The sequence below is a fragment of the Mesoplodon bidens genome (genome assembly GCF_964165515.1).
Source record: "Mesoplodon bidens genome assembly, chromosome: 16".
NCBI classification, from domain to species: domain Eukaryota; kingdom Metazoa; phylum Chordata; class Mammalia; order Artiodactyla; family Ziphiidae; genus Mesoplodon; species Mesoplodon bidens.
The window spans coordinates 77213431-77234497 of record NC_138173.1 but is presented as its reverse complement, the minus strand read 5'-3'; the positions used below and the strand labels follow the sequence as shown (position 1 = coordinate 77234497).

The 21067-nt window shown below is 57.2% G+C and overlaps 2 protein-coding genes across 4 annotated transcripts; both read left to right on the top strand.

Moving 5' to 3' along the window:
- The first annotated feature begins 3822 nt into the window (after positions 1 to 3822).
- On the top strand, positions 3823 to 13672 carry LOC308604794 (zinc finger protein 34-like). The gene is made up of 3 exons (XM_081214287.1): positions 3823 to 3870; positions 4276 to 4389; positions 8878 to 13672. The coding sequence occupies exons 1-3, from the start codon at positions 3837 to 3839 to the stop codon at positions 9627 to 9629; spliced, it is 900 nt and encodes a 299-aa protein (XP_081070413.1). The 5' UTR covers positions 3823 to 3836; the 3' UTR covers positions 9630 to 13672.
- A 365-nt stretch (positions 13673 to 14037) lies between these two features.
- On the top strand, positions 14038 to 20930 carry GFUS (GDP-L-fucose synthase). Of its 3 annotated transcripts, none has more exons than XM_081258600.1 (11): positions 14056 to 14144; positions 15164 to 15320; positions 15636 to 15750; positions 16871 to 16999; positions 17073 to 17146; positions 17342 to 17475; positions 17596 to 17660; positions 18025 to 18091; positions 18250 to 18329; positions 18539 to 18638; positions 20857 to 20930. In XM_081258600.1, the coding sequence occupies exons 2-11, from the start codon at positions 15175 to 15177 to the stop codon at positions 20862 to 20864; spliced, it is 918 nt and encodes a 305-aa protein (XP_081114726.1). In that variant the 5' UTR covers positions 14056 to 14144; positions 15164 to 15174; the 3' UTR covers positions 20865 to 20930. The 3 variants fall into 3 exon arrangements, with proteins under 3 accessions (XP_081114727.1, XP_081114726.1, XP_081114725.1); XM_081258599.1 differs by lacking the exon at positions 20857 to 20930 and adding an exon at positions 18839 to 19011; XM_081258601.1 differs by lacking the exons at positions 15164 to 15320; positions 20857 to 20930 and adding an exon at positions 18839 to 19011 and having other exon boundaries at positions 14038 to 14144.
- Positions 20931 to 21067: the final 137 nt, after the last annotated feature.

The window sequence follows — 21067 nt, the reverse complement described above, 5'->3', positions numbered from 1 at the left end:
TCATCTTTGGGCAGATCCAGAAAATCTTGCATATAATCTTTTGATTGTTCCAGAGAATGTCATCATGATCAGCACAATTGAGGTCAGGTCTTCCAGTGACATGACACATAACACCAAAAAATACTTCTAGATTTTTGGCCAAAATTCTGACTTCTACACAGCTTTACCTTCTCTAACCATGTCAGTGCCAGTAACACCTACTTGCCCTTGGTAATTTTTTAAATCAATGCCTAAAATGGTAAGTTTCTTTTTTTCAGTCCTTTCCTTAAGTCAAATGAGTGTTTCATCTAGACCTACCTATATGCAAATTCAAGAGCGGTGTGAATTAATATTACAAAATATTTCTCAGCCACTATTGCAAGTACTGCACTAATTCCTGAGTACTGCTGGAATCATAGATTGGAACGGGAAGAAAAGTAAGAAAGATCTCACCCATTAGTTAATTTATCGTTTTTCATACCTAAGTGCCTCCACTGCTCAACTTCCCCTGCACAACCCGCAGATCTTTGTGGTCTTCAAAAAATTCTCTTAAGAGGGGACTTCCTTGGTGGTCCAGTGGGTAAGACTCCACGCTCCTAACACAGGGGGCCCAGGTTCAATCCTGCATGCCACAACTAAGAAGTCCACATGCCGCAACTAAAGATCACACATGCCGCAGCTAAGACCCGGCACAGCCTAAATAAATAAATAAATATATTTAAAAAAATTCTCTTAAGGGGATGAAAAGGCAAGCTGCAGACTGGGAGAAAATATTTGTAAATCACATATCTGACAAAGTATTTGTATCTGGAATATATGAAGAATTCTTTAAACAGTAAGAAAACAAATAATTCAATTAGAAAATGGATAAAAGATTTGAACACACAGTTCACCAAAATATATATATACAGATGGCAAATAAGCACATTAAAAGATATTCAACATCATTAGCCATAAAGGAAAATGCAAGTTAAACCCATAATGAAATATCTATCAGAACACATCTCTCAGAATGGCTAAAATTAAATACAAATAGTGACAACACTAAATGGTGGTAAGGGAGTGGACCACTCCTACGTTGCTGGTGCGAACATAAAAAAGAATTCTAGAAAAGAGTTCAGCAGTTTATTGTAAAGTTAATCATATACTTGTCACATGACCCAGCAATTGCATTTATTGGGTATTTATCCTACAAAAATAAAAAAGGTATGTTCACACAAAAGCCTGCACCTGAATGTTCATAGCAGCTTTATTCACAACGGCCAACTGTCCTTCAACAGGTGAATGAACAAACAAACCCAGGTCCATCCACACCGTGGGAAACAACTCTGCAACCAAAAGGAACAAACTTTTGATGCTACGTGGGCGGATTACAGGGCATTATACTGAGTGAAAAAGCCAGTCTCAAAACGCTGCATACTGTATGGTTCCAGTTATACGACACTCTTGCAGTGATGACATCATAGTGATGGAGACCCAGGGTGGTTCCCAGGAGTTGGAGTTGTGGGGAGGTGTGACTATACAGAAGTACCGTAAGGGCGTTTCTCTGTGGTGATGGAGCAGGGCTGTGTCCTGATTATGGTGGTGGTTACAAGAATCCATACATGTGACAAAATTTCAAAAAACTACACACCCCCTCCCAAAATAAAGAGTGCGTGCAAAACTGATGAAATCGGTTAAGGTCTGTACATGAGTTAATACCATCCTCAATTTCCTGGTTTTGACAATGTAAGATGTTTTTATTGGGAAAAGCTGAATGAAAAGAACATGGGACCTCTCTGTAGTACTTTGCAAATTCTTGTGAGTCTAAAATTATTTCAAAATAAAAAGTTGAAGTTAAAAAAACAAAACATAGGGCTTCCCTGGTGGCACAGTGGTTGAGAGTCCGCCTGCCGATGCAGGGGACACGGGTTCGTGTCCCGGTCCAGGAAGATCCCACATGCCGTGGAGCGGCTGGGCCCGTGAGCCATGGCCGCTGAACCTGCGTGTCCAGAGCCTGTGCTCCGCAACAGGAGAGGCCATAGCAGTGAGAGGCTCGCATACTGCAAAAACAAAACAAAACAAAACAAAAAAACATAAGTTATAGTTAGTGAATATAAAGATGTATGATAAAAAATTATATAGGGCTTCCCTGGTGGCGCAGTGGTTAAGTATCCACCTGCCAATGCAGGGAACACAGGTTCGATCCCTGGTCCACGAAGATCCCACATGCCATGGAGCAACTAAGCCCATGCGCCACAACTACTGCGCCTGTGCGCCACAACCTCTGAAGCCCACGTGCCTACTAGAGCCCATGCTCTGCAACAAGAGAAGCCACTGCAATAAGAAGCCCACACATCGCAACGAAGAGTAGCCCCCTGCTCTCCACAACTAGAGAAAGCCCGTGTGCAGCAACGAAGACCCAATGCAGCCAAAAATAAAAAAATTAATTAATTAAAAAAAAAAAAAAAAGACAGAGCTGTGTCAGTGCCAAGCGCAGATCCTGGGAGACAGAGGTGCCTGTGTGTGACTATCAGGCCCTCCGAGGTCGCAGCCCAGGGCGGCACCCGCCAGGCGGTGGAGGGGATACAGACTGTCCTAGGAACAGCAGGGTCCGGAACAGGTTCCTAAGTCTGCCTTAGAAAGAGTCTCAAGTTGATTCCCAAGTTCATTCAGATCCACGGAACCAGAACTGCCTCAGCAAAGGCCCGAAACCCGTGCCTTCAGCAAGCGTCCCAGGTGATCCAGCGCAAGTAACCGAAGGAGGCGGGGCCTGGGCGCGCACGCGCGGAGGGGCTGCAGGGGATGGTGCCTGTGGAGCAACCCAGGAGGAAAGGGGCCTGAAGGAGGCGGGGCCTGAGTACCTGTCCGAGGGCGGGGCGGGGCGGGGCGGGGCGGGCCTGCAGAGACAAAGAGGGGGAGGAGCCGAGCGGGAGCCGCCCCGCTCATCGTGCGCGTGCTGGGGCGGCCCAGTTCGGGGTTTGGGCTACGGCGGTGAGTCCGGCGCGGCGCCGCTCCGACCCCGCTGAACCGCGGAGCCCGGGAGCTGTAACCTCGCCCCAGGCAGGCCGGGCGGAGTGGTGGTGGGTGGGCTTATCCCGCTTGCCCGCGCGGCGCCCACCCAGCTCCTCTGCTTTATTATGGATTGACCCGCGCGCCCGGGTCCTCACGTCAACGCAGAGCGTCGGCGTCCCCGAGAAGCACCTGTCCCGGCCAGCCTCGTAGCTGACGCCGCTGAAGGGCCGGGGCTGGGTCCGGACCCCCCGGCCCGCCGCCCTCCCCGGCCGGCTCTCCTCTCTGCAGCCCTCTGCCCTCGCCTCGGAGGGACCGGGAGCCGGCATGGAGGGCAGCTCCCCGGCCGCCGGGCCCCAGGTGAGCGCGCCTGCCCCCCGGACCTGGGCTCCTTGCCCCCCCGGAAGGTCTTTCCGCGGAGCCCGCCGCACCTGGGAACCTGAGTCCCAGGTCCTCTCCAGGACGAGGGGACTCACTGGGGCGTCCCTCGCCCCTCCCCTTTTTTCCTCCGGGGCCTCCCTGAGGCTGGGGAGGGACCCTCACCAAGGAAGACGGTAGGGAGCAGGTTGGGGGATGGAGGGTGGAGAGAAATAGGGCCAGCTGGACAGGTTGGGTTGAGGGCTGTTATTAGGGGGTCCCTGGCAGGCAGGGTACCTGGGACGGGATCCAGGGGTCCCACACGCCTGCTAGTGAGCCTTCTGCCTCCCCCACCTTGAATTCCCCCACCCCGTCCTGAGGTGGTGACCCCACGGGCAGCACCAGTGTTGTTTCAGGGCCTGCTGACCTTTGGGGACGTGGCTGTGCACTTCACCCAGGAAGAAGGGGCACGTCTGGACCCGGGGCAGAGGGCCCTGTATAGAGCCGTGATGCTGGACACTTACAGGAACCTGGCCTCCCTGGGTGAGGTGTCTCAGCCCCACGCCTTCCCTCTTCCCCACCCCAGCCCACACTCAGAGCTCAGGTGGGATCCCAGAGGGGCCAGGCTGGCTGTGACTCCAGGACCAGAGCCAGGACATTCTGCTCCCAGGCCCAGGGGACAGGTGGGGTTTCTGGACCCATCCCCGGGGCAGGGCCTTTCCCAGCACTTTGCTGCTGGGTGACTAGAGTGTCCACTTCTCTCACAGCTGTGGACCTCGGCTGAGCCCACATCCCTGCCCTGCTCCCTGTCCCCCTCAGCCTCCTGGGGAGACCCCCTGTTTCCAAGCCTGCATCCTGGGTCCAGCTAAACCCCAGTCCCAGGCTACCCCTGGGGCAGGAAGCCAAGGGTGCCGTAGCGCTTCAGTTCACCCATTTCCTCTTGGGCAGGAGTTCCAGGATCCAAACCAGATCTGATCTCCCAGCTGGAGCAAGGAAAGGAGCCCTGGGGCTCGGACCTGCTGGGGGCCCAGGAAGGAGAGACCACGGGAGACCCCAGCACAGGTGAATGAGGGGTGCTGCGGGCCTCAGGTTGTTCAGTATATATGCTCAGTACACACAGCCAGTGTCGTGAACGGTCAGACAGAAGGAGAGTCACACGGTTGTCCCCGTGGGACGAGCTATCAGTCAGAACCCTCAACTGCAAGGAATCGAAAACCCAACCCAACGGGCCAAAGTTGCGGGGAGACCCTTGGCTCAAGTCCTGAAAGTTGGGGGTGGGGTTGGTTCTCTGCGCTGTGGGTCTCAGGCTCCAAATGATGCCGTTGGCACAGGGGTGAAAGCCAGAATATTTAACGTTGGTTGGGTCAGACATCCAGCCTCCAAGAACAGCTGCTGGCCATGTGTGGTAGTGGCCCGCTGGTGACCATCGCACCATCAGGACACGTCTGTCCACCTGCCGTTAAACAGAAACTTCTGTTCTCTATTTCTCACAGCAGCACTTCCAACACCAAATGTAGGGGGGTTCCTCACACCAACCAGTCTCCACCTCTCTGCACATCAGCTGGGTGTCCTACAATTTAGTTCTGACACTGACCACCCGGAGTTAGTGCAGACCCTGCCCGTGAAGGGCTCAGTCCCACGAGACCACCCCCACTTCAGGTGCCAATCACAAGCCAGGCTGGCACCTGTGCTTCTGATCGACCAGCTGTAGATTGGAGGTTCCCACGACCCCATCCTTGGGCTTGATTAATACTCTAGAACAGCTCAGAACTCAAGGAAACACTGTACTTAACAGTTACTGGGGAGTTACCGGTTTATTATAAAGGACACAACTCAGGAACAGCCCAGTGGAAGAGAGGCACAGGGCAAGGTCTGGGGAAGCGGTGCAGAGCTCCCACACCCTCTCGAGGCGTGCTCACTCCCCAGCACCTCCACGTGGTCACCAACCCAGAAGCTCTCCGAACCCCTTTGCATAGGGTTGTTATGGAGGCTCCACCGCATGTGTGTGATTGATCAAATCATTGGCCACTGGGGATTGAACCCGGTCACTAGCCCTTCTCCCCTCCTTGGAGGTCTGGGGCTAGGAAAGAAAGTGTTTCAGGTTTTGCAGGCCATGCAGTCTCTGTCGCAGAGCCAAAGGTTCTAGTAAGCGGAAGCAAAAATGCTGCATGTGGGTCCCGGGGCGGATGGCCCTGACTCCTCGTACACCTGCTGTTGGGTGAGTGCCTGTGCACCCCACGGACGGCCACAGCTGGTTCCTCAGCAGAACCTTGGCAGGTTGCATCAGGCTGCTGCCTCTAGTGATGCATATATGGGAGGACCAGTATTTTTGGAGGCCCTGTACCTCCTGTTTTATCTCCTTTGCCACAAAATGGATCCCTTGATCTAAAGCTGTGACCTGTGGCTCCGACGTCCAGAAACCCGGGGTGGGCCCTAGAAGCAGGGTGCTGACAAAGGTGCTTCAGGCAGACCTGTGTCTGGAGTACGTATCAGTGTTGGTCAGGACCAGCCACTGTCCCCTCCAGGATGGAAGGTCCTGTGTGATTAACTTGCCCACAAGCACTGGTCAGTCTCCTGCAGGTTTCACATTGAGGATTCAGCCTTGGCTGCTGACAGGTCACCTGTTCAGTGGGGACAGCAGCTAGAGGGGCTTCCACAAGAGGGAGCTATGTATGTCCCCTCCCTGCACTGGGGTTCCTCTTCCCATGGGCTCACGTGTTCAAACTCTGGTGACCGAGGACAGAGGCTAGCTGATATCCACAGGACAGGCCGTCCTGTCCCCTGGTCCCTGAGTGCCTTCCCCACAGTGGATCTGTACACTGTCCATTGCACGCCTCTCCCCAGGTGTGACCTTGCCCTGGGATTCACCTGCATCCTCACCTTGGAGCTGGCAAGCAGGCACCCTACCCTGAGCTCTGCCCCTGGGAGATTGCCCCGTCCCTGGCCAGGTTTGGAGCCCACCCAGGCTGGTAGTGGGCCCTGGATCACCTGGTTGTTGGGGTCCCAGGGAGGCCCCGGGGACAAGCTGAGACAGCTGCTGGTGTCAAAGAGATAAGTGACGTGAGGACCCGGGCCCTCACTCCGATGACTAATTGTGTCTTCTGGACCTGCCAGGCCTGTTTAGATGCATCTGCCTGTAACCTGTCTGCTGGTGGCCGCTCTGACCACATGGTCATTTTCTGTCCCTTGTCCGGTCTCTGCAGAGCCCAGCGGCACATCACACGCCACTTTTGAAATGGCAAGTGTGTCCTTGCCTGGAATCTAAGCGTGGCACAGCTGGCCAGGGACTCCACGCAGGGTCCCGTGGCTCCTGTCCCCTCGCAGCCAGGACCTGAGGCACAGCCCTGGCTTTTTTCCAGGCCCTGCTCGACACGAGCAGCCTCTGGGTCACCCACCGACAGTCTCCCCGGTGTGACGTGTCTCCCGGAGGAAGGAGGGCGAGGTCACCTGGGCCTCTCGCCATAGACTCAGCGTGGCCCTGGCCCTTTGTAGGTTCTGCCCCACCCTCTGCCATGCAGGCATCTTTCTAGGGTATCTGGAGCACATAACACTTCAGTGCGTTCACTGCATCCAGTTGGCATGAGGTCATCAACACAGTGACTGCCGGCCCGCTGGGGATGAACACATTTGCCAAATTGAGCGTCCCTTCCCGAGGGCAAGGGGCTGCTGCTCTGCCCATCACAGGCGCCGCGTCTGGCCCAGCAGCTGAAGCCAAGCCTACACTTGGGCAAGCTCCCAGTGGTTCCCAGCAGCAGGCGTGAGCCATCGGCTGGTTCATGGGCCACACAGGTGGACCGAATGGGGCTGTGGGGGAGCCACCGTCCCTGCATCCCTCTGCTCTGAGGTGGCCGTGTGCGCACAGCACAGCTGCTGGTTGAGGACCTTGGCCGGGGCTGGGGGCAGTTTCTGGGGCTTCCACTTGGCCCTTTCCAATGTAATGGCTCTTACCCCTCAGGTCAGGAGACTGATGAGAGGGTTCTCCCCGCTGCTAAGTGCATCCGTCCCGATGAGGCCCTGCAAGTGGGTCCGTGACTTGGTTCCCCACCCCTTTTGTCACCCAGCTTCCATATGCCCAACTCTAATGGCATTCTGGGGCCCTGTTTTCAGTGTCGGCTCAAATCCTGTATCCAGCAGCCTTCCGGGTGTGGGCATCCCTCTTTTCCCAGCGTTCAGCTCTTTGGGAAGGAGAGTATCTGTTGTGCTAACTTGCAGGAGGTTTGTCTCAAGGGCACCCAGCCTCCCCTTTGTCAGCGGGCCCCAGGTCTGAGAACTGCCCAGATCTGGTTGAGGGATTGGGCTCTCCAGCATGGCGGCTGATCTTAGCCTTCCCCTCCCCATCTCTTGGCCTTTCCTGGTTCTACAAGTCAAGCAGCAGCCTGGCCAGCTGCTCACTGTCTGGCACACCGAGATCGATTACCCATCGCCAAGTATCTCCACCCCGCGCCCCAGGGTCCCGCTCCTCCCCTCTCCGGGCCTTAATCTCCACCAAGGCGATGGGCCAGCCTGTGTCTTCAGAAGCCTTGGTGTTCGGCCTTATGGCTAAGCGTGTGCCCCACAGTCAGCACAGCCACGGTGGGAGCTGAGGCTTTAGCCTCTGGCTCTCGGCCTCCCCTGGGGGTGGCTGCCCTGAGCCTGTCAGTCTCCTCAATACCGTCCAGGACATTTACAAAGGACAGGCGACCCCATGGGCCTCCCGAAGACCACTGCCCCACGTGGCTAGAGGGCAAGAATGACCATGTAACCCCGCGCCCCCCTCTGCCCTGCCTCCAACTACCGCCGCCAAGGCCCTGGCCTCCTGATGCTGCGCCAGCTTTCTCACCCCAGCCCTGCACTAGAGGCCTGTGGGCCTCTGAGCAGCGGCGCCTGGTTGCAGTCCCCCCCCCCGCCACAGTACCAGTCATCGCAGTTTGGGTCCCCCTGAGCACAGAGCCTGAGAGTTTGGGGTATAGACGGTGTATTTGGAAGGCAGCAATTTTGGAAGCAGGCGAGAGGGAGCAGGGAGACAGGAGAGCGACGTCAGTATAGAGTTGCCACTGCAAGTGTGCGGAGCACGACAGCTCCAGGACCGTGACCGCTGACAGGCTGCAGGAGGCGTCTGGGATTGTCCATCAGAGCGAGGGAGATGGGACACTTGTCCTCTGTTCCCACCCCCGGGGCGGTAGCTGTCACGCAGCGTGGGCTGGCAGCACAGAGCTCTGGAGAAGGATTGAGGTGCACCTGTGCCCCAGAGGATGCTGGCAGTCAGAGCTCTGCAGAACTGTCTGCTGCAGCGAGGAGGCCGAAATCCGAGAGAGGCAGGCGGCCTGGCATAGTGTGCTGGCAGCCTCAGCTACAAGCTTCCACTAAAAACAGGTGGGGAGGAAACGGGACACAGGAGGGAAGGTCTGTGGAGGAGGTGAGCACATGAGCACCGCCAGTGAACCTGGGGTCACCTGTGAGACACCCCACGGAGAGGGCTGGCACGTGGAGCCCGTGCTCCTGGGCACGGAGGGGGTCCCAGGTGGGCCTTCTCAAACAGAGTAACACATAGGCCCTTTCTCTTCGTTTCAGATTCCAGCCGGGGGTCTTTGCGTAAGCAGGTGATGGCGAGGGTGAAAATGACTCAAGCCTCAGAGCCTCCAGGAGCATCTGGAAGGTTCTCAGGGGGTGGGCCTCCAACACTGGTCTGCAGAGAAGCCACCGGGCACGAGGGCCGGCTAGGGAGCCTTGAGAACTTCCTTTTCCAGGAGAGACAACCACACAGAACCTACTGGACCATCTCCAAAGCAGAAGGTGCCCAGAAGGGCGGTAAGTGGAGACCCAAACTTCTCCGCAGCCCGCGCCCCGGGGCCCGTGAGAGAAACACGAAACGGCAGCGAGCCCAGACGTGCGAAACGTGCGCCAAGAGCTTCCGGTACCTCTCGCGCCTGGTGAGACACCGGGCCACGCACAGCGGCGAGAAGCCGCACGCGTGCGGGGAGTGCGGCCGCGCGTTCAGCCAGCGCTCGCACCTGGCGCAGCACCGCAGCGCGCACGCGGGCCAGAAGCCGCACACCTGCGGACAGTGCGGCCGCGCGTTCACGCGGCTCTCCACGCTGCACCGCCACCAGCGCGTCCACAGCGGCGAGAAGCCCTTCGGGTGCCAGTGGTGCGGGAAGCCCTTCAGTTACAGCACCCTCCTCGCCCAGCACCAGCGGATCCACACCCGAGAGAGGCCGTTCCGGTGCGCGAGGTGCGGGAAGAGCTTCATCTGGAAGTCCAGCTTTCGGAACCACCAGAAATCACACCTGTGCAGCGAGGCAGCGTGGACCTCTGGAAGCTAAGCTCTGGAAGCAGCCGCTGGAGGGGAGAGCTTGGGACTCGCTGCTACTCCAAGGAGCGCCCCGGAAGGATGTCCCCGGGCACGTGGAGCAGTGCCAGAGCGAGACCAGCACGAGGGACCGGGTTGTTTCTTCACCCGCGATCAACTTGTACATTTCGGGTCCTTCCCATGACAGGGGGGTGGCCCAGGCCTGCCTGCCCCGGCGGGCACCGCCCGATAGCCTGCTGGGTTCCGCGTGGCTGTGGCACTTCTTGGACAAATTGATGGTTTGAAAGTCACTATTTTCAAGTGCATCCAGATTTTACTTTTGAAACTTAAAACGTAGGTCTTTGTCTCTATTTGCATCATAGGTGGGTTCTAAATGCCTTTGAAATCCAGATGGGCTACAGAGCTTTTGGATAATCAATCTTTCATCACACAGCAGCCCTGAGCACCTGGCGAAGGGCATGGGTAGGTCACATAACTCTAGTCATCATTTGGTTCTGGCTTGTTATTTTTGGATGCTGATTTGTTGCAGGAGGATGTGATTGGTCCACTTAGGGCCGTTTAGCCCTTGCGCTGTTGGCACTGGCTTTACTCACTCAGCTTCACTTTCCTGTATGCTCACTCTTTGCTTGTGTCAGGCCATATGAAACACTAAGTGTGCATGTCATTTGAACTGTTCTTTTTTTCCAGCCAGTTCTTCCATACAGAATAGGTTTGCATAGTATGAATGCTTTCTATACAATAATAACATTAAAAACTATTAAAACACATGGAGGAAATATGAGACAACAGATATAAAAGAAGCCACTGGTCATGAAACACAGAAGGTCCATAGGAAAGTTAGTTTGCAAATGCTGCCCACACATGGGGGCCAGGGAGGAGGCTGTGCCTTTGTGTCCTGTGACCACCCACTGAATTCTTATCATTCCCGGATACATCATACCACCACTTACAGGCTGAGTGTCACCATGTCTAATGAAACTCCAGCCATTTTCCTACAGACATATTCAATAACTTATTTACAGAAGCAATACGTGATCATTTGAGGAAACATACAAATATATAGATATAAGATAAAATAAAATATGGGACTTCCCTGGCGGTTCAGTGGTTAAGACTCTGTGCTTCCACTGTAGGGGAATCTCCAATCCCTGGTTGGGGAACCAAGATCCCACATGCCATGCAGTGTGGCCTAAATAAATAAATAAATAAATAAATTTAATTAAGTAAAATATAACAGGAAGTTTTATTTTGACTCATATTGGTGCTGTAGGAACCCGGTAAACTGACAATGAAAAGGGGGGATTTGGGTGTTGCCCACAGTGTTTCACCCAAACTATGTAGATTCAAAGCTGTAACAGAAGAAAACTTTTCCTGAACTAAAGGAATATCTGATTTCAGTACTGAAAGACCCGATTGTGCACTAAGAAAAAAATAGAGAACACAAAGTCTAATGAAATGACTGAACCACAAAGATAAAATACTGTACAAACATCCAGGAAAAAGTAGGTCACCAACAGAGGAAAAAAGTCAGACTTTAATGAACAAAGACTGTAGCTCTTTCCGTATTTATTTCCTTGATGTGTCGTAGTCATATTTTATTTATTTAATTAATTTATTTATTTATTTTGGCCGCGTGTGGGGCATGCAGGATCTTAGTTCCTGGTGCCCCCTGCAGTGGGAACTTTGAGTCGTAACCACTGGACCGCCAGGGAAGTCCTACGGTCATGTTTTAAAGCTTATTTCCTTTCTCTTCCCTTTACCTCTTTCCTACTAGTGTGTGATCACAATAGTTAAATTCAAATTAAGTTCATAAGATGCAAAAAATATGATGGAATCTTGCCAGAAATAAAGGAGATGACATGGCTCCGAAACACTACGACGTGAAACAGGATGCAATTAATGAACCAGACACTGGATTATCTTCCTTTGGGGAGGGGGAGGGAGTGGTTTCAGAGCTATGTAATAATTGCATTATGTTGGAATGGTTTGAGAGGAAGTTTTGAAATTGCTTTTTGAGGAAATGTGCTTATGTGGATATCAGGTTTTCAAGGGGTGGATTGTAATGAACATCTCTTGGTTCAGCCCATCCCACATCCATCCCCTCCTCCTTTCTTTTTGTAAGAGCACCTCACCTTTGGTTTGCAGCACTTCCTAGGATCTGTTGTAGGAAGTCACAGTGGTGGTCTCAGTCTGGGTGCACCCCCTCCCGTGGCCACTGGTCAACCCAGGAGGAAGCTAAGGCAATCAGACCCTCCCGTCCAGTCCATCACTGAAGGGAAAGGTGTGTATATATCTCATGTCATCTGTGAATAGTGATGGATTTACTTCTTTCCAATTTGGATGCCTTTTCTTTTTCTTGCCCAGTTACTCTGGCTAGAAATTCCAGTACAATGTTGAACAGAAGTGGCAAAAATGGATATTCTTGTCTAATTTCTTACCTTAGGGGGAAAGCTTTCAGTCTTTCATTCATTGAGTATGATGTTAGCTGTGGGTTTTTCATAAATGCCCTTTATTAAGTTGAGGAAGTTCTCTTCTATTCCTAGTTTGTTGAGTGTTCTTATCATGAAAGGGTGTTAGATTTTGTCAAATGCTTTACCTGCATCAGCTGAGATGATCATATACTTTTTTCTTTTTGACTTTTTTTAAAACAATTACAAGGCATTGTTTTATTTTATTTTTTTATTATTTATTTAAAAATTTTTTGGCTGTGTTGGGCCTTTGATGCTGCACGCGGGCTTTTCTCTGGTTGCGGCGAGTGGGGGCTACTCTTCATTGTGGTGCGCAGGCTTCTCATTGCGGTGGCTTCTCCTGTTGCAGAGCACAGGCTCTAGGCGCACGGGCTTCAGTAGTTGTGGCACGCGGGCTCAGTAGTTGTGGCTTACAGGCTCTAGAGTGCAGGCTCAGTAGTTGTGGCGCATGGGATTAGTTGCTCCGTGACATGTAGGATCTTCCTGGACCAGGGCTCGAACCCGTGTCCCCTGAAGTGGCAGACAGATTCTTCACCACTGCGCCACCAGGGAAGCCGTCTTTGTCCTTTTAATGTGGTATATTATGTTGATTTTTTTTTTTTTTTTTTTTTTTGCGGTACGCGGGCCTCTCACTGTTGTGGCCTCTCCCATTGTGGAGCACAGGCTCCGGACGCGCAGGCCCAGCGGCCATGGCTCACGGGCCTAGCCACTCCGCGGCATGTGGGATCTTCCCTGACCGGGGCACGAACCCGTGTCCCCTGTATCAGAAGGCGGACTCTCAACCACTGCGCAACCAGGGAAGCCCATTACGTTGATTTTTTATTTGAATATTGAACCATCCCTTGCATTGCAGAAATAAATCCCACTTAGCCATGGTGTATAATCCTTTTACTATGCTGCTGGATTCAGTTTACAATTGTTTTTATTCCAGCTCTTTACCTCCCTTGGTGAAAAATCCACTCACCGTACTTACAGTGACCTAGTTAGAAACCCAGACATATAGATATAGATATAGATGTAGATATAGATTTATCTCAAGGAATTGATTTACGTGATTGTGGGGCTAGCAAGTCTGAAATCTGTAGGACAGGCTGGCAGGCTCGTACTCACAGACAGGAGCTGATGCTCTAGTCTGTCTGGAGGTAGAATTTCCTCTCCTTCAGTGAAACCTCAGTTTTGCCCTTAAGGCTTTTCAGCTGAATGGATGACACCCTCATTATGGAGAAAGTCTCGTTTTCTTAAAGTCACCTGATTGAAGACGTTACCATCTACAAAATCTCTTCACTGGCAACACCTAGATTTGTGTTTGATTGAATCACTGGGTGCTACAGCCTGGCCAAGTTGACACCTAACACCAACCATCACACCAGGCATCATTCCTAACTTCCTCCCCATAACTTGCGTAGCTAGTGAAGCATGAGTCCCGTTAATTCTACCACCTCGATGTTGCTTAAGTCAGTAAACTGCTTTTGAGTCCTCATTACCTGAACTACAGCAGTGGCCCCTAAGTGGTCTCCTGCTTTTAATAATCTCCTGAACCGTGTTTGTCTTTTTAATGTATTTATTAAAGTATATTTTATATACTGCCCCCTCAGTGTCCCGAATATAGTAACAGAGTTGCAGTTGTTTCTCACAAACGCAGTGTTTGCCCTAGGAAAGCACTGAGGAGTTGCAGCTCCTCCATTTTTAGAATGGTGTTTGGTTCTGCCGCCTCTCCTCGGTCCACAGCTTGCGGGCTTTCGGAGACGCGCCGCCTCTCCTCCCCTCCCACGCCCCCACGCTGTCCAGAGGGGGCTCGCGCCCAGCGCCAGGCTGGGTTAAGGGCGGGTCGGGGTCCGCCCAGGGGAGGCGGAGCCGGAAAGAACTACATTTCCCAGGCTGCTGCGCGGTGCCGGACTCCACTTCCCAGCAACGCCCGGGGCGCCCCTCCAGGACTCCATTTCCCAGAGTTCCGCGGGAGGGCCCGACCTGGTCCCGCTTCCTCCACGTAGCTCCAGCGCGTGGCATGACTCTCAGCCGGCACGTGAAGCCGCTCTCCGGGCAGGTCGCGTAAGGCGCAGGTGAGACAGCGCGGGGCTCGAGGGGACCCGGGGTGGGGGGGGGGCGTGGTGTGGCGAGCCGGGGCCTGGGCCTTGGGTGCCCCGTGACAGCCAGAGGGGCCTGAAGGGTGCCAGGAACTGGGGGCGTAGGAGGGGCCCGGAAGCGTGGGAGGGGGCCCAACTGCAAGATGCGGTGGCTTCGGAGGTGGGGCCAGGAAGGGGACCTGGGGGCGTGGGAAGCGCCTGGGGGACGTGGAGGGGCCCGGCCGTGGTGGGGTCTACCCCAAGGCCTGCTGCCGCGCTGCGCGCGCTCTCGAGAGCAGCGGGATTTGTGGGCAGCGTCCCCTCCGGTCCGGGCTGCCCGTGGGGCCCTGCAGCGGGGTCAGAGCCGTCCTGTAGCGGCCCGAGCAGATTTCCAGCCCCCAGGAAGGGTCCTCAGAGGTGGTGGCGCCCCGAGGCGTGTCCATTTCTTAGCTAGAAGCGCAACCTGCCCAGAAGGAACCAGGCTCTCGAAGGCTAGCTGGGACCAGCTGGCCGCTGGTGGGCACCGGGCTGCATACAGAGGCGCCGCCCCTTCCCCGTCTGTAGCATATGGACTTTGGCTGGCAGCAGCCCAAACGACCTGGGCCAGGAGCCGCCAGCCCCAAGGTTGGCTGCTCCCCTCTTGTCAGACAGAGGGGAGCCGAATGTTCCCTTTCTTGGCCCAGTGGGGGTCAGGGTTGGGCCTGCAGGGCAGAGCCTGGCTCTCCCAGCTGGATGGTAGCCCTAGGGCCCCTGTGCAACTCTAGACAGAGCGCTTCCTGGGGAACAGGGCTGAGAGGAGGGGATGACTCAGGCTAGATGGGTCTGTCTGGTCCCCAGTGGGCAGTCTCCCTGCCCTGCTGACCTTATACTGTGCCCGTTGCCCTAGGCCAGCCCTTGGAAATCACAGTGGGGCCCAGAGCTAAGGGCAGTGACCCTAGGCTGGGGCATCTCAGGGGAGTGGGGTTCTGTTGCGTGGGAGCGTCATGGCCTCAGCCTCACACCGTTTGGCCCTGCAGGTGCAGCCAACATGGGTGAGCCCCAGGGGTCCATGCGGATCCTAGTGACTGGGGGCTCTGGGCTGGTGGGCAGAGCCATCCAGAAGGTGGTAGCAGATGGGGCCAGGCTGCCTGGAGAGGACTGGGTGTTTGTTTCTTCCAAGGATGCTGATCTTACGTGAGTGGGCTCATCCCTGGAGCAGCCCCACCATGCCCTCTCCAGACCAAGAGCTCTGGGCCAGGCCTGTTCCTGGACCTGGCAGCCTCATGTCTGGCCCGTCCCTGCCAGGTGGCTGGCCTGGCCTGGGTGTGTGCAGTTTTGCTCGTGGGCAAACTTCCTCCCATCTCTTCCTGTAAGCCCGCACCCTCATACCAGCCAGGGCCTGACCCTCCCGCCTTCGGCCCTGCCTGGCTCCTGCCCCCAGTGCTTTGAGCCAGGGTGCTGGTTCCCTTGGGCCTCCAAGCAGCCCCTGATGGCCCGGCTCCCCCTCAGGGATGCTGCACAGACCCGAGCGCTGTTTGAAAAAGTCCGGCCCACACATGTCATCCATCTTGCTGCAATGGTGGGGGGCCTGTTCCGGAATATCAAATACAATTTGGACTTCTGGGTAAGTGAGGGGGCCCCAGTGAGCAGTGGGAGCCAGGACCCCAGATTCTGGGAACTTCCTGGCCAACTTCTCAAGCTCATGTTCCGGCCCCAGGAAGTCCCTGAGGGGCCTCCAGTGACCCACACTTGATTTGTAGGTAGAGGCGCACGCAGGTGGGCCTGGGGGTGTTTGGCCCAATAGGAAAAGCCTCAGAGCTAACCTGGGGGTTGGAGGAGCTGAGACAAGCCAGTGTTTGCCGTGTGACCCCCGCTGGTTCCTGCCCCACTGGGCCTTCAGACCCTCCTGTTCCCAGGAGGTCCAGCTGCACTGAGCCAGGCCCACGGTGCGCTCAGGGGTGCAGAGGTGTGTGAGCTGGGCTCTGGGCCTGCAGCATGTGCCCTGAGGGATTTCACATGTTGGGTAGGGGCAGGAGGAGAGCTGGGCTCGCCCACAGCCCTGCCCCTGCCTGGCTGGGCCTCTGAGGGCTGGCCCCATCATCTCTAAAATTGGCCTTGGCCTGGTTTGGCCCTGCATCGGGCCTGGGATGGCAGAAGCTCAGACCAGATTTTCCCTGGGGGCCCCTGTCGCCACAGGGCCCTCCTCGTCTCAGTGACAGCCTTCCCAGCAGGCTGCTTGGCCACCCCCTTTCCCCAGACCACCCAAATGCCCTGGCCAGCCCAAGTCCCCGGAAGGGGCCGGAGGAGGGGTGGGGGCCAGCCAAGGCTTCACTGCTACTGAGCAGTAGAGAAGGGTGAGCTCCTGGGGGTGCGGGAGTGGGAGGGGCCGCTTCTTCCTGCCCTGCTGCGGGGCCAGGTTGGGCCGCCTGGGCTCCTGGCTCATATGTCACCTGCCTAGCCCTCAGCAGCCCCTGTGGGCAGGCTGGCCCTGAGCTTAGGGCTGTGACCCTCTCCTCAGGGCCCTCCCCCAGCCTCAGGGTAGGCAGGCCTAGGGCCTCCTACAGCCCTGGGGTGGGACTGACGGGCTGGGAGGGGGCGTGGCTTCTGGACCTGGGTCCTGGGAGCTGGAACAGCTGGCTCGGGTACTGCCTGCCAGGGTGTGTCCACACTTCTGTCCCTGGAGGGGCAGGCGAGGGCTGGGATCCTGCCTGGGGCCTGACCCCGCCCTGCCCCTGCCCCCTCAGAGGAAAAACATACACATCAACGACAACGTGCTGCACTCGGCCTTCGAGGTGGGGGCGCGAAAGGTGGTCTCCTGCCTGTCTACCTGCATCTTCCCCGACAAGACCAGCTACCCTATCGATGAGACCATGGTGAGGGGCGGGGCTGGGGCGGGGCCTGGCCTGGGGGCAGGGCTGAGAAGCAGCGGCTCCTGTGCTCCCCCAGATTCACAACGGACCCCCGCACAGCAGCAATTTCGGCTACTCTTACGCCAAGAGGATGATCGATGTGCAGAACAGGTCCTCTTCCCGCGCGTGCCAGGCCGAAACCAGCCGAGAATGGGGAAGGGGCCCAGATGCCCTGGGGTGGGTGGGCCCAGGGGGCCGCCCCGGCAGGGCTCCCAGATCTCGGCCCCCTTCCTCGCTAGCCTCGGCCGGGGTGGGCTCGCCCAGGATCCGAGGATGAGGGCCAGAGGGGATGCTGTGCCCCCGCAGGGCCTACTTCCAGCAGCACGGCTGCACCTTCACCGCTGTCATCCCCACCAACGTCTTTGGGCCCCATGACAACTTCAGCATCGAGGACGGCCACGTGCTGCCTGGCCTCATCCACAAGGCTCACCTGGCCAAGAGTGAGTGATCGCCACCCATTGCCCAGCTGGCTGCCTGCCTGACGGGGCCCCTGGGGCACAGCGGGGAGGAGGGGCGGCGCTGGCACCTCCCCTCTGACACCTGCCCTTCCCAACCTGCAGGTCGCGGCTCAGCCTTCACAGTGTGGGGCACAGGGAAGCCTCGGAGGCAGTTCATCTACTCACTGGTTGGTGCCGCGAGGGGCACAGCTGTTCCCCAGAACGTCTCCCGGAGCCGCCGTGCTGGCTGTGGGGAGGCAGGAGGGAGCCTAGGAAGGGCCGGGTGTCCAGGCTGAGCCCCCAGGGGAGCAGTTCCTGGCCCTCGCTAGGTCCGTGTACGTTCCTGTCCCTAGGGAAGTTGCTGGGTACAGCTCTGAGCTCATCAGGAGAGAGGACTTGGGGCTGAGCTGGCCAGGCACTACACAAAGGGGGGTAACCCGGGCCCCAGCCAAGCCTGGGCTGCACCCTGCCGAGCAGGAGCACTTGGGAGAGGTGACCTGGGCCCATTTGGCCATAATCTGTGGCCTTTGACCCTGGCTGTCTGACCTCCAGGACCTGGCCCGGCTCTTTATCTGGGTCCTGCGGGAGTACGATGAGGTGGAGCCCATCATCCTGTCAGGTGGGTGCCGTGCAGCCCCACCCCCATTGCAGTGGGGCAGGACACCCGCCTGTCCTGAGAGCCGCTGAGCAGGGCAGCGGGAACATCCGTGGGGCTGGGCGGCAGCGGGTCCAGGCAGAAGAGGCCTGACCTGGCCGTTGGCCCTTCGGTCCCCACAGTGGGCGAGGAGGATGAGGTGTCCATCCAGGAGGTGGCCGAGGCCGTGGTGGAGGCCATGGACTTCCATGGGGAGGTCACCGTATCCTTTGGTTCTAGGCAGGAGACTGTGGGCCTCCCTGCAGGAGGCTGTGGGTCTGACGCACCCATGGCACTCACCCTGGCAGCCGGGGGTGAGGGTGTCTGCTGCTCTCTCCTGGGGCTCCCCCTGGGAAGGCTAGACAAGGTTCAAGGGCAGGCTGGTGGGGGGGTGGGCTGCCCCTTCTGCTGTGCCCTTGACCAGGTGCCTAGTTTGATACAACCAAGTCGGACGGGCAGTTTAAGAAGACGGCCAGTAATGGCAAGCTGCGGGCCTACCTGCCCGACTTCCGGTTCACGCCCTTCAAGCAGGGTGAGCCCTCCCACCCCATCCCTCGGGACCACCCGGCCCCTCCTTGGCGTTGGGCCACCACCGCCCCTCCCCAGGCCTCAGCTTCTCTACTGCCAGTTGGGGGTGGACACCCTGCAGCTTTGGCCTCCATGGCCTCACCGTGGAGGCAGGACACGGGGGTGACTGCCTTACGCCCTGGCCCTCACCCGCCGCCTCTGCAGCCGTGCAGGAGACCTGCGCCTGGTTCACTGACAACTACGAGCAGGCCCGGAAGTGAAGCGTGCGGCGCGGCGGGAGCGGGTGCCACCCTGTCCCCGGCGCTCGGCCAGCAGAGCCCAGCAGTGGCCACTCAGAACTGCCCTCGTGGCGGCGGGCCCCTGCCCCACGCCCTCTGCCGGGGCAGGCCTGGCTGACTGTCCGGGGAGGCCACCGTTCACACCGTCCTCAGGGAAGCCAAGGCCTGGCCAGGCCCGGCACCCTGCTCCCCGACGCCAGTCGCAGAGCATGTACACTTATGATCCCTGGGAGCCAATAAAGTGCATTGCCACAGGCCTGGCCCCGGCAGCTCTGTACCAGCCCCCCCATCTCCCCCGCCCCCGGCACTGCCTCCTGAGCCTGGCCAGCCCCCAAGAGCTGCTGGGCCACGGTGGCCAGCTGTCCCTGGGGTGGAAGGGCAGCGGTGGCCAGAGGCACGGACAGGTGGTGTGCGGGCAGGTGTCAGGAGAGGCTGGACTGTCAGCCGGCGGGGACAGAGGGCAGGCACCTGCGGCAGTCCCCACCGGCTGCGGCCAGAGCCGAGCCTCTCCACGCACAGCCAGGTGCAGGCCTGGGTAACCTGCACTCCCCAGGCTTACCCCCCCTCATCCCCAGGACTTTGGGGAAAGAGGCTGGGTCTGGATTTGGACAGGCTGAGCGGGCACACAGATGGATCTGAGGAGAGCAGTGGCGATTGGCCAGTTCAGACCTGGCCCCTCATCTCCCTAGCCCTCAGGTGGCAGCTTGGGTGCTGGGGCTTGGCCTGCCCTTCTCCCGTGGGTAGCAGCAGGTGTCATGCAAGAGTGGGCCTGGTGGGCACGGAGGTGAGCGGCACAGGCCTCCCATCCTCGACAGGAAAGTCTGGACCGGTTGACCCACCGGCCCCCGCCTAGCCAGTCAGTGCTGGGTGTGCTTCCCCCAGGACCCAGGCACCTTCCCTGGCTCCGGGGCCCACCTCTTCTCGGGTCCTCTCTTCCCTGGGGTACCCTTTGCTGTCTTCACACCAGTGACTCCCAGCTTTCTTCTGGCCCCAGGTGCGCCTGCCACGTTCCTTACTTCCTTTGTTCATTCAGGTGCTGTGGGCTGCCTTCCCTGTGCCAGGCACGCAAGTCCCAACCCCTGTCCCCGTGTCCAGCTGATCCCTCACTGCGTTTGTTACCACCACCCCCGCCCACGGGCCTCTCCAGGGGCCAGTCCTGCCCCTCTCACGTCAGTGCCTCCCCACCTTTTAGGTCTCTGCTGACGGGGTTCTTCCTCTCTGAGGCCCACCCCACCTGCTTGCTTCTCTGGAAACACCTCCCCCCCCGCACCCCCCAGGGCTTGGAGCTCCAGGACCTGGTCAGCCCTTCACGCTGTATTCCCTGGGTGCCAGCCCTTTGTGAATGTGAAGGGTCTGCCCCCGTGGGCGTTCCGGGAGAGGGGGAGGAGGTGGTCCCTGAGTTGGAGCTTGGATCAGCCAAGTGAGAACGGGGGGGAAGGAGGCCCAGTGCAGGGCAGAGAGGCCTGGACATGCCTGGCCGGACACAAGTAGTGGTTGTGTGTGCTGACTTGTCCCTTGGGTTATGGGGTGCGTGTGTTTATCGTAGACAGGCTGTCTCTCCAGCCAGAATGCAGGTCTGCGGGGTAGGGGCCACTGCTGTGTGGCCTTTGTTCCCAGCCCAGAGCAGGGCCCCCACACTGAAGGGGCAGCGTTGAAGGCATGAAGGGATCTCATTGTTGAGGAGCTTAGAACGTGTCAAAGTAGGGTTTGAAGAAAATAACATCTTTAAAATTCAGTCTTAAAAACTGCAATTTTAGTTCTTCAGCCTTATTTTTCCCATGTCAATCAAAAATTACAAGCACAGCCCACACCCACACCCACCCTCCCCCTCTCAGTCTCTAAGGTGGGCCCTGGCCCTGGCCAAGCACTCCATCTCCCACAGGACCAGCAAGAGGGGCCAGGTCTCCGCTGGGGACCTAGGCCTCACGAAGGTCTCCCCCGCAGCTCCCTGAGAGGCCCTCAGAAACGAGAATCCAGGCTGGCCTGAGGATCTCCTTTAACAGAAAAGCAGACCCCGGCTCCCACGTTTCACTGGCTGTGCCAAGTTTATGCTGTCACCCGGACCCACTGCGGCTTGGGGAAGAGCTGACCACAAGCCCTGACCAGGCAACCCTGTCCTCCACACCCAAGTCCACTGCAGGCTCCAAGAGCACTC

Bases quoted from the DNA above. Each gene is read 5' to 3' on its own strand.
- LOC308604794 (XM_081214287.1), top strand. From the start codon at position 3,837: ATGCTGGACACTTACAGGAACCTGGCCTCCCTGG. The intron at 3,871-4,275 runs GTGAGGTGTCTC...CCTCTTGGGCAG, and splicing joins CAGGAACCTGGCCTCCCTGG to GAGTTCCAGGATCCAAACCA. The intron at 4,390-8,877 runs GTGAATGAGGGG...TCTTCGTTTCAG, and splicing joins CACGGGAGACCCCAGCACAG to ATTCCAGCCGGGGGTCTTTG.
- GFUS (XM_081258599.1), top strand. From the start codon at position 15,175: ATGGGTGAGCCCCAGGGGTCCATGCGGATCCTAGTGACTGGGGGCTCT. The intron at 17,661-18,024 runs GTTGGTGCCGCG...TCTGACCTCCAG, and splicing joins GGCAGTTCATCTACTCACTG to GACCTGGCCCGGCTCTTTAT. The intron at 18,092-18,249 runs GTGGGTGCCGTG...CGGTCCCCACAG, and splicing joins GGAGCCCATCATCCTGTCAG to TGGGCGAGGAGGATGAGGTG.